General features: G+C 36.3%; 1 protein-coding gene across 2 annotated transcripts in view; it reads right to left on the bottom strand.

The window, feature by feature from the left end:
- CEP135 (centrosomal protein 135) overlaps positions 1–12475 on the bottom strand; it is a 94628-nt gene that overhangs the window by 36257 nt on the left and 45896 nt on the right. For both annotated transcript variants that reach the window (XM_031941784.1, XM_023505997.2), the window contains exons 17-19: positions 10477–10592; positions 9524–9678; positions 8647–8702 (exon numbers count right to left, since the gene is read on the bottom strand). In XM_031941784.1, coding sequence (XP_031797644.1) covers positions 8647–8702; positions 9524–9678; positions 10477–10592 — 327 coding nt within the window. The remainder of the gene's footprint in view (positions 1–8646; positions 8703–9523; positions 9679–10476; positions 10593–12475) is intronic.

Below are 12475 nucleotides of genomic sequence, written 5' to 3'. Positions count from 1 at the left end.
AGAAAGTAAGTAGATGTCCCACAATTGGGAAATGACTAAACAAATTGTGACATGTGAATGTAATGGAATATTACTGTGCTGTAAGAAATGATATGTGTGCTCATAGAGAACAACACCTTCTCTGATGAGGCATGCAATGTTGGGTGTTCTTATGTCAGTGTCTCTCAGAGAGCACAATAAATTCCAAAGTTCTCAAGAAAAAAAGAAAAGAAATGATATGTGTGATAAATCTATAGAGAAGCCTGGGAAAAATCTGTATGAATTGATAAGTAAACAGAGTTAAAAAAATAATATACACATAACATTGTTCTTAACAATGTAAATAAAAATAATTATACACAAAAAAATCTAAATGTACCAAAATTAGAAAGAAATTGCTTTAAAAAATCGGACAAAACACTTCCTTTTTGTGGAGGGAGGAAGAGGTCCAGAAGTGTCACACATTGCACATTTTTGTATTTTTTCAATGTATCCATAAGCTGAGCTGATTTTTTTCCTCTTTTAAAAAAACCTATTTGATGGGGCAGCTAGATGGTATTATTTGATGGGGCAGCTAGATGGTATAGTGGATATACAGTATTGGCCCTATAGCTCTAGGAACTTGGAGGATCTGAGCTCAAATCCATTTTCTAGCTGTGTGATGCTGGGCAAGTCATTTAACCTCACCAAAACAGAACCCCAATTATTTGCTACATTGAATGATTCTTTGGTAAGGGGAAAGGAAGACAGACACTTGAGATGACTATGGTGATGTAAGAACCAGAAAATACCAATAAAAATTTACTAAGAAAAAGAAAAAAAGAAGAGAGAATGACTTTCATAGATGGTTACAAGAAGCTGACAGAGGGTAAACCTTAAAGAAGGAAAGTTGTAGAGTGATAGAAGCAGCAGCTAACATTGGTAGATGAAAACCCAAAGTACGCCTATGCTTCCTATGGGCTCAGGGAGTCTGGGCTGGGAGTGGGGAAGTTGTGCTCGATACCGAAAAGAGGAAACCGTGTCCTCTGGAGCAGGGGGAACCAAATTTTTTGGAGTAAAAGAAGGGGAATATAAGAGGAAGAATTCAAAGACAAAGGAAATTAAATACAATATATGACTCTGAAACTTGAAAGAATAATAGTCCTATTAGGAGACAGAACACAACGTCATCAAATTTTTGTAACTTCTAAATTCTATATTTAAATTCTGTAAATTCTAAATTCTGTGTTCCAAACAACCAGTATTAAAAAAAGTAAAGTAATTAGAAATTAAGGTGGTATTACACATCTGTGAAGCATTGTATATATTAAGATTTTTTTCATTTGAGAGTTTTTGCAGATTTTTTCCCCCTATTTAAAAAAACAAATTATTTCTTATTATTAATTATTTCCTCTGCGAGGGAAGAAGGCAAAAATGGAAAGAATACAGGGGGGATTTTAGATGACATAAAAACAAAAGAATCAATTTAAATATATTTTTTAAAAAAGAGACCAATAGGGCTTGTTGCAAAGCACTAAAGCCAAGGACTAGTTGAAACCGGCCAAAACTGCTAAAGACAACAAAAGGGTCTTTTTTCTTTTTTTTAAAGCTGTCATAGAGCAAAAAACAGAACAAAGAACGTAAAACTACTAGAGCAGAGGGGATAGTGACAACAAATGCTATAACTGAATGTTAAATCATCTCTTATTTTAACTTTTGTTTTTCTTTTCAAAGAGAATAATCTTTGGACTGGGAAGATAGAAAAAAAATTCATTAACTGGAATTGAAACTGGAAGTAACTGAGGATATACTAACAGAGGTACCTCCATGCCCACCACAAAGTTCAAGTTATCAACCTCCAACTAAGCCTGCCATATTCCAGGATACTAAAAGAATCAGCATGACTAGAAGAAGAACTAGAGAACATTACAAAATGCAAAATGGATAATTTTTATTACGTTAAACTAAAAAGGTTTTGCATCCACAAAACCAATTCAGCCAAGATGAGAAGGGAAGCAGAAATCTGGGAAACAATTTGGACAATGAATCTGATAAAAGCCTCATTTCTAAGATATATAAAGAACTGCGTCAAATTTAAAAGAATAAAATCATTCCCCAATTGATGAATGGTTAAAGTGTAAGAACAGACAATTATCAAGACCAGTCATGCCTTACCTCCTTTCTATGTGACAAGGTAACTAGTATGACAAACTACAGGAAAGTCACAGACTATTTCTAGATTTCAGCAAACTCTTTTACCGATTAAACTGTATAAACAAGATGGAGTAAAGGAGGTTATACTAATAGATAGTTCAGAACTGAAAGAACACCAGCAGAGCAGTCATTAATGATTCAACAGCAGCTAGAAGAAGATCTCTAGTGGAGGGATAGTGGCATTAGACCTGAGCTCTGTGTTTTTAAAAACTGGTTTAAAAATTTTTTTTAAAATATGTTATTCTTGTTATATTTCCAGAGGACAGAAAGCAGGGAGGGATAGTTATCATACTAGATGATCTTGTTGTCTCAGTGGTCAGAATCCAAAAGGTCTGTTGGGGGAAAACAGTAACTCAATCAAATAATAATGGCATTTAACAATGATATATGCAAAGAGCTATCTACATGACAAGCAATAACTAACTCAGAATAAGAAGGGGGAAGGTTGGCTCCAAAACAGTTTGTGTAAATGGTTTCAGAAGGTTTTAATCAGATTGCAAACTCCACACTGACTTGGCAGCCAAAAAATACTGATTCAAATCTAAACTGCATTGTGTCCAAAACAAGGGAGAAGACAGGCCCATTACAGATCAAATCCAGATCAACCAATATTTGAACAAGAAATCTCTTCAACAAATCAGGAAGAAGGGGTCATCTTGTTGTTTAGTCATTTTTGGTCATATCTGACTCTTTATGCTCTTTTTGGGGGGGCTTTCTTGGCAAATATGCAGGAGTGGTCTGCCATTTCCTTCTCCAGCTCACTTCACAGATGAAATAATTGAGGCAAACAAGGTTAAGAAATTTGTTCAGGGTCACACACAGTTATGAGAGGCTAGATTTGAACTCAGGCCTTCCTGACTCCAGGCCCAGTTCTCTATCCATTCTGCCACCTAGCTGCCCTAAGGACATGCTTATAGATATCCAATGAGATCATAAAAAGACTTTTGCAGGACTTCAAAAACTCAGGGGGATCATTGGATTCCCTGACATGTGAAGCAATGGACAATAGATTGGTTTTGGACTATCTCTTGGCTGCTGAAGAAGGTGTATGTGTGACTGTTGTCTACATACCCTCCTTCTAGGACTTCTGGTGATCTTTTCCAACACCATGTTGATTTATATTGTTTGCTATTCTGCTACTTGTGTGTACAATTCATGTTTGTTACACCACATCGAGCCTGCACTGACTGTGGGGAGAGTCATCCCTAATAGCCTCTGCGTTATTGCTATGTGCTTGTGTAATACCTCCCATGCTGATGGGTTTGTGCATAATAAGACCCTTCAGCCCAGAAACCTGCTAGCAACCCCCATTTCCCTTTGGTGCTTTTCATCTCCCTTCCTGAGATGTCAGGGAGGGCATGATCATTTCCTTTTTAGTGCTTTCACCGCCTTTCCTGAGAAGTCAGGGAGGCTGTGATCACCTCCTTTTCGGTGCTTTCACCTCCTTCCCTGAGAAGTTGGGGAGGCTGTGATCACCTCCCCTTGGGGGCTCTGACCTCCCTGAGAAGTCAGGGATGGCATGACCACATGTGTTCTAAAATAAAAGAAAGCGGGAGATGTAATGGGCTGAGGTTTGAGCTGATGCACTGAGGTCCCAAGTATGTGAGGCTAAATAGTAATTGGGCTATACTCTATTAATATATATGATTGGATAAAGAATGGTCCCTGTCCACTCTCCGTGAAAGTCCTGATGTGTTGTACAGGAAATGACGATTTTGGTGGGTGGAGGCAGAGAGAGAGACAGGAAGAGAAGCTGAGAGAGATTGACCTTGGTTCCATTCTCCTAGCTGCCGGTCGTGTGGCTGCTGATCTAGCTAGCTTCTTGACTCAGCTGCACACATTGCTATCGCCGATTAACTTCCACCTCTGATCCTTCTTCACTGAGAATAAAGACTGACGATTTTCCCCTAACCTGAATTCCTGACTCCTGCTGATTTTAAAATACGCGATCTTCACAGTGAGAATATCTTTTAAAGTCAATGATTCTCTGTCTGGGATTTCCTCACACTGGTCCTTCAGAACTTTTACTTGGTGATCCAAGCTGTGCTCTCTGGAGCTAAGTATTTTGATTACATTAAATTAAAAAGATTTTGTACTCACAAACCCAATGCAGCCAAAATGAGAAGGGAAGCAGAAATTTTTTCATTAATCATTCTTTGGCACCTTAATCCTTAAAATACTTGAAGACAGTTATCATGTTCTCTTGTAAATCATTTAAGGCTCAACACATCAACCAGTTTCCTTCAGTGGATCATAAAGCATCTTCTCCAGTTTGCTGCTCATGATGGTAGCAACCCTCTGAAGCATGCCCAGCAGACCAAAAATGGCAGAGTGCAATGAGAAGATCACCTTCCTTTTGAAACTAGTCTCACTTTTAGTGCAACCCAGAGTTCTATTAATTCAACCTGAGTCTACACTGCATTAGAACTGCACAGTGCCCTCTCTACATAGCAATTGTGTATTGAATTGAATTGAATTCTATTTCCAGCTATGGCAGAAAAAGGTTAGGGGAATGGAAGTGGCAGAGGAAAGAACATTAGACAAGGGAGAAAAAAATCATGTAGATCAATTAGAGAAATTTAGACTAGTGCAGTAGGTCAGATGTCGAATTTAAGGAAGAATAACTCAGGAAATCTGAAAGAGTAATTAACATCCAGGTCCAGATATGACTCCATACCCTCCAGACTGAAAGAGAGCTGAGATTAGTACAGTAGATATAAGAAGAATTAGAGGGCGTCATCTGAAGTTAAAAATAGAACTTCCATGAGGAAAAGGAAAAAGCAGCTGGCAAGACAAGGTAAGTTAAGTTAGAAAAAGTCAATGCAACAATTCAAGGGGCCAACAAATGATCAGGTAGATTGATGATTGGGTAAAATGATGAGATAAGGAAGCAGAAGTTCAATAATATAAGGAGGGGAGGTGGAGAGGAGGTTGCATGAGTCTATAGAATTGTTGAGACTAAGGAAAGAAAGTTAAATGGTGTATTCAAGTGACTAAGAGATTAAAATTAATTGCAAATATTTTAACCAGAAGCTTAGGGCTAAGGTACAAGTACTAAAAAACAAGACTGAAATATTTCAACCAATATGTATAGAATGGAAGGAATTTACACAATGACTTTTACTGAGAATGTGATTTTTTTCTCCTGTCATGTCCAATAACTATTATTATTATTCCAAATATAGGCTGACCTCTTTCTTGGAGAAGGATGTCAAAGAATGACTCTCCACACTCTAAGTAAAATGATGTGTTTAAAAAAAAAATGAAATATATCTTTATGTTGGGGGGAAAGGAGACATGAATAGGATATTAGAAGTGTAAACATATTACCTGGAGCAAAAGGAAGGAAACAGACGACTATCCAAATAGAACATAAAAACATTTAAGGTTCTTCTTGAACAGGAAGGAGCTATATACTCTTAAAAAAAAAAAAGAGTGGAGATGAGAGTGGAGATGAAAGAATGAGAGAAAGCCATAAGAGTCTATTCCCCCTACAACTTCATAACAGAGATCCAGAGAATGCACCAGACTGAATTCTGACTGGGAAAGCCAAGAAGTCACATTGAATCATTTTTTTCCAGAACAAGGTGTCACATTGAATCATTTTTTTCCAGAACAAGGCAGTTTAGGGAGATGGACAAACAGGTCTGCAGCATTGGTGCCTGGTAGGAGTGTGCAGTAGCCATGGAAGCACCAGAAAGAGAGCCCAGGGAAACCCTGAACAAGCTCTGAGTGCAAGCTCTGTCACCCACCATTCAGTATCCTGTCACAGATTCAGACAAAAAGGAATAATTCCGAGGATTGGTGCTATCTGTACTTAACAAAGAACACGTTCTGGAAGTAAATGATAGCTCTGTGGCTCTGACTCAAGAATGTAGTGCAGTGTCCTCTATCAGAGGAGCCAGCAGTTCAGCTGCTCTGAGCCTGGAGAATCTTCCAGCAGTCCAAGAGGACCTGAGTGAAGCAGCTAGTTAAAACTCTTATCTAGAAACAAGTTAATAGACCCACACCTGGGACAGGAGCTTACAAAACTCAGGCCAGGAGGGCAGCCCTATGGGAACACTGCAAGCTTGCAGATCCCCAGGTGGACTGTGAAAGCAGGAGGAAATAAGAATAGAAATTCAGGCCAGACATCTTCATCCGAAGGGAACAAAGTCTGACTAACATCAAGTCCAACATCAAGAATGCAGACCAGAAATAACACTACTGGCTCTGGATCCCAAAGAGATTACAAAAAAGAGAAAAGGACTCATATGTACACAAATATTTATAGAAGCTCTTTTTTGTGGTGGCAAAGAATTGGAAATTGAGGGAATGTCCATCAAGTTGGGGAATGGCTGAACAAGTTGTGGTGTGAGTGTAATAGAATGTCATTGTACTATAGGAAAAAAATGATGAACAAATATCAGAAAAACCTATAAAGACTTACATGAACTTATACTGAGTGAAGTGAGCAGAACCAGGAGAACATCATACACCATTAACAGCAAATACTGTGCAATTAAAAACTATAGCCAACTTAGCTCTTCTCAGCCATAAATAATGGTCTAAGACAACTCCAAAAGACTTATGATGGAAAATGCCATTTACATCCCAAGAACTATGGCGTCTGAAAGCAGATCAAAGAAGACGTTTTTCCTTTTTTGTTTTTTTTTCTTGAGATTTTTCCATTTTGTTCTGATTCTTTTTTTTTTTTTTTTTTTACAACATGACTAATATTGGAAACTATATTTAATATGATGTACATGTGTAACCTATATCAAATTAATTGCTGTCTTGGAGGGGGGGGAGAAAGGAGAAAAATTTGGAACTAAAATCTTACAAAAATTAACACTGAAAACTACCTTTACATATAGTTGGGCTATTAAGTGAAAAAAAAAAAAAGGTAGTAGGAAAAAAGAATAAAAAAATGAATATGACCAAAACCAGATATGGCGACAGGAAAGCTCATCACATGAATAATTTGGACAAAGATGAAGGGGGAAGGAATTTGAGTGGTAGGATTAGCAGAAGCAAAGAGGTTCAGAAAAAGAATTAGTTTACATGAAGGGCAAAAAGAATTTAGTCTGCTATGAGTAGGCTATTCCAGATTGTTCTATATTATGGATAGCCTTAAATAAAAGAATGAAGGATTTGAACTTAATTAGACCAGCAACAAAAAGGCACCACACTTCTATGTTCTCATGAACCATGAAACTCTGATCTAATCATATGTGATCACAGATTAGATCATCTCTTTCTTTGCTTTCCAAAACCAAAGCTGCTTTTTGCCTACAACATGACCTCTGGGCCACCAACCCCTCTGTTCTAGTTCCTTGCCTCTATTACTTCTGCACCAGTCATACTCTCTTCCATTCCCCAACTTGACCCTTTTTCAAATCAGTTCAACTATATACTGTTTTCTTCTGTGTCTCTTGCCTTATCATACTGCTGATTTCTCTGTGCTAAGCCTCAGTCTGGATCCTTTTTATCATCTGCAGCCTTTGTTCTTACACACAAGCTGGAGAACCAAGACGGAGAAAATAATGTAAATGTTCTGACTTGACCCACTACATGTTTATGTGATATAACTTTTAATGGACTCTCACTGCTACTGGAGGGTCCTTTTACATGCACCTCTCTAATTAACTCTCCATCCCACTGAAACCATGGTGATCTTCTGAACCTTTTTCATCCCCCTTCAAACTTCCCATGGCTCCCCATCTTCCCTCCTTCTAAGCTCAGAACCCTTATCCACATTTTGCTGAAAAAAATTGAGGCCATTTGCTGAGTTTGCCCATTTTTCTCTCTTCCTTATCTTGGATCACTCAAATGTCTTCTATGACTAGCTCTTCATTCATTCCTGCCTCACATGATGCAGTGCCCTTCTCCTTGCCAAGGCTAACCCCTCTACATTCACAGAGGACCCCATTCTAGCCCTGTCCTCCAAAAGACTGTCCCCTCTAGTATTTCCACTCAAAAAACTCTCACTTGAATGTTCCATCCCTACTATCATCTATCTGATATTTCTCCTGCCTTCTGTGGCTAACTTTGTGAGTATATCCTCTCCACTTCTTTTCCTCTCTTCTCTCTCCAAAGTTACCAAATCCAGTGGCCTTTTCTCAATGCCCACCTTTCTTGACCTCTCTGGAGCCTGACACTGTTGATCAAGCTCTTCTTGATACTCTTTATTCTCTAGATTTGGGGAACACTATTCTTTCCTAATTCCCACTTTCTATAGGAAATCTTTCTCAACTCCTCTTAATTCTACTGCCCTTTTTCTTTTAATTATTTCTGTTCATCCCTGTACATAGCTTGCATGTTGTCGTCTCCCTCATCAGATTGTGAGATTCTTGTAAGCAAGAAATGTTTTTGTATTTCTTTGTAGTCCTATCACTTAGAATTCTTGGTACATAGTAAGTGCTTAATAAATGTTTATGGACCAACTGATAAAATCAAATTTATAAAAAGACAGAGTCCCACTTTACTACTTACCCTATTGTTGACTCCACGTCTGATAGTGTTACTTGCAAATGGGAAATAGTTTTTTCCTATAAAATGATAAAAAAAAAAATAGACTATGAAATTATAAATAATTTTATAGGAATTATTATCATTTATATATTTAACATCTACTGGTCATCCTGCCATTTAGGGGAGGGGGTGGGGGGGGGGTAAGAGGTGAAAAATTGGAACAAGAGGTTTGGCAATTGTTAATGCTGTAAAGTTACCCATGTATATATCCTGTAAATTAAAGGCTATTAAATAAATTTAAAAAAAAAAATAAAAAAACAAACAAAAAAAAAAAAAAAAAAAAAGGAATTATTATCATTTAGCATGATGTTTATAATTTGATCCCTTTGTATAGGTAAAATATCATTATAAAATTCTCTTACAAAACATCTTTATTAAGCACATTTCTCTCCCCTAGGGGAAGCATAATCACCTATGTCAAACAAGATCTGAAACAATAACCACATTCTCACTGAGTAAGAGAATCTGGAGATGCCTCCAAGGTTGCTATAATACTGAATACTGATCTACAGAAGTATGGCCCCCAAACAGAAAAATTATTTTTAAAGTGCAAGTAAGCAAATCCTATGTGATTAAAAAAAAAACAAAAAAACAAAAAAAACTTAAATATACAGTGATGAGCAAGAAGATATTTTAAAAATTAATCATATCTTCACAAATTGTAGGTAATCTTAATTTCACATATTATATATGCTTAGTTACAGCATGATAACAGCACCAATATTTGTCATTATTTGCACACACAATGTGGAAATATGATAAAAGATTCTCTAATCTGGAATAATAAAATCTACTTCTAGGAACTGAGGTTGACATGAAGAAATTATCCAACACATACCTTAGTTGCAATGTTATCTTCTGAGCTAGCGATTTTTTCTGTCTTTTCATCTACGACTTCCTGAAGGTAGTCTTTCTCCTTATCAATAACACAAATAGTATTTTTAAGTGCAACTAGTTCATCATCTTGTGAAGTTATCTTACAGGTTAGTCTATCTACAAATGAAAAAGAATGCTTGTTAGGCTAAGTAAATAGTCAAGAAAAATAAAGTTCATATGCCCAAAGTCAAATTGCGCATACCCTTTGATCCAGCAGTGACTCTACTGGGCCTGCATCCCAAAGAGATCATTAAAAAGGGAAAAAGATCCACATGTGCAAAAATATTTGTAACAACTCTTTTTGTATTGACAAGGAACTAGAACCTCAGTGGATGCCCATCAGTTGGAGAATGGCTGAATAAGTTATGGTATATAAATATAATGGAACATTATTGTTCTATTAGAAATGATGAGCAGGATGATTTCAGAAGAGCCTGGAATGATTTACATGAACTGATGCTAAGTGAAATGAACAGAACCAAGAAAACATCATACACAGTAACAAGATTATGTGATGATCAACTGTGATGGACTTGGCTCTTTTCAACAATTAGGTAATTCTAATGCACATGGAATGGAAAATGCCATCAACATCCTAAGAGAGAACTATGAAGACTGAAGGTGGATCCTTTAAAGCATAAGATTTTCAAATTTTTGTTGTTGTTTCCTTGTTTTTTTTTCTCTTGATCTGTTTTTTTTTTTTTTTTTTTTTGCATAGCATGATGAATATGGAAATATGTTTAGAAGAATTGTGCACGGTTAACCTATATTGGATTGCTTGCTGTCTTGGGGAGAAGAGAGGGAGAAAAATTTGGAACATAAGGTTTTGCAAAAGTGAATGATGAAAACTATCTTTGCATGTATTTGGGGAAAAAGAAGAAAAAACAAAGAAAAATAAAGTTCAGAAACACTTACTTATTTTTTCCTCTAGGGATGCTATCTGCATTTGGGCTGCTTGAAGTTCTTCACTTTTAATTGCAAATCGGTGCTGACAATCATCAACAGCTCTCTGCAACTGCTCATTTATTATCCTAAAGTATATAAATATAAAATGTTCTTGATCTTTAAATAAGTTTCCAAATTTGAGATGGTAATTTTTTTTTAAAACAAAAAACTCTCCTTTAAATTTTAAATACCTTTCCTATTCTGAAAAGCTTTCTAGTTCATGTCTTCTTTTATGCTGACCACTAATCTTTCTTTTAAAAAGCAATTTATTCTTTCTAGATATCAGTTCAATGAATCTGGTATCTCATCAATGTGGGTACTGACTATAATGATTCAAAATAAAACCTATCACAGCTACCCATCTACTAGACTTTTACCTAACTAAAAATTCAATACAGGTAATTCAACCAATGTGCGGAGGAGTCCTTCCTGTGGATCTCTTAATAGTCTAAGAATATCATTAGTTGATCCATGCTTTTTCCATTTGATTATTTCTCTGATATCTTTTATAACACTGCAATCATTTTGTAATGAGTGACAAAGTTTTGTTTCCCAAAAATAACTTTTATCGATAGCATTCTAGGTTCTCAATCTCTTCCTATTTTTCTCCTCCTCCATGCTAAATTAGAACACTGGGCACAATACTTTACAACCAGACAAGGTGCCTCTTCAAATGGTAAATGATCTCCCAATAGATTCCCTCACACAATGGGACGTTCCTTAACGTCCATGGTCAGCAGTCTCTTTTGAATTTTTATATTCAGTTTCCAGATCAATAGAATATAGGAATGGTTTCATCAATATGGTCTCCCTTTACAAGAACAACTAAGTTATCTATAGAGTTACTTTCTTAGATCCTGAAGATAGCTTTATCTATGTATTCTTGGTTTCAGGATTTTCAGAGATGGTATAATTTCCAAATGAATAGGCAAGTTTGCCCTGGTCATTAGGCAATTTTTTTTTTTTTTTGGTCATCCCACAATGGAACTTCCAGCACATTGAGAACTGAGAGAACATTATTAATAATGAAATGAGCTTTCTTACCACAGTTCACAAATTGATAGATATGAATGTCTTCAGCAGCATTTTATGATTCTGTTTTCTCCTTAAACTGATAAGGATTGCAGAAAGCTTTGACATAGTCATGTCTAGTAATCCCTTCCCTTGCAAGGGTATAGATAATAGAGTCAGTGTCTTTCCTCTAACCATGGATTATCTAGTCCATGGTGTATGGTCTGACTCTGGAATAGCTAGGAAAAAGAAAATATGGCATTCTATTCACACTCACCATATACCTCAACAATGCCCTATGGAAATCTAATATTCTTTAATCTCCTTCCAAGAAAGTGATCTTCCAGGATTCATAGTTTTGTTTTACCACTATTAGAATACTGATAAAAAGATAAGCCTTTGTGTAAGAGGAAAGCTCAGGGACATTAAAACAACAATGATTTCCTAAAGGTAATCTAGTTTGTTCTCCTTCTGGTCAATTTTGGGTACATCTCATTTACTTTCAGTCTAAACAAGATGCAAGTACTGACTTCTATGTACTGACCAGCTAATTTAGTACCACTGTTTGGACTACAGATATTTTCCATCATCTTGATATATTCTGTGTGAATTGTTTAGATGAACTCTTTGGCTTGACTATGGATCTTATTTAAGAGGTGCTGCAATGTATCCAATGTGTCAAGTATAATAGAATCTATTTCTCAGTCAATTGATAGATATTCCACAAAGGAAAACTAGAGAACCTTTACAGAGAATCTTTCTTCTGGATTCTGTGCTAGATGTCCTCCATAACAGAGGAAAACTTCATATTGTTTTATGCTTCCCTTAATATTAATAATAAGGATATTTGATTAAAATTTATCTCATTTGTTAAATTTTTCAAAAATTCCAACATATAAAAATACATGTATGGAGACATCTTTTTGGATAGCCATAAGGATAGCCTTTAAGTCTACTG

This window comes from Sarcophilus harrisii, chromosome 6 (genome assembly GCF_902635505.1).
Source record: "Sarcophilus harrisii chromosome 6, mSarHar1.11, whole genome shotgun sequence".
Lineage (NCBI taxonomy): Eukaryota > Metazoa > Chordata > Mammalia > Dasyuromorphia > Dasyuridae > Sarcophilus > Sarcophilus harrisii.
The sequence above is the reverse complement of the archived record's forward strand: the minus strand, read 5'-3'. Positions and strand labels throughout refer to the sequence as shown.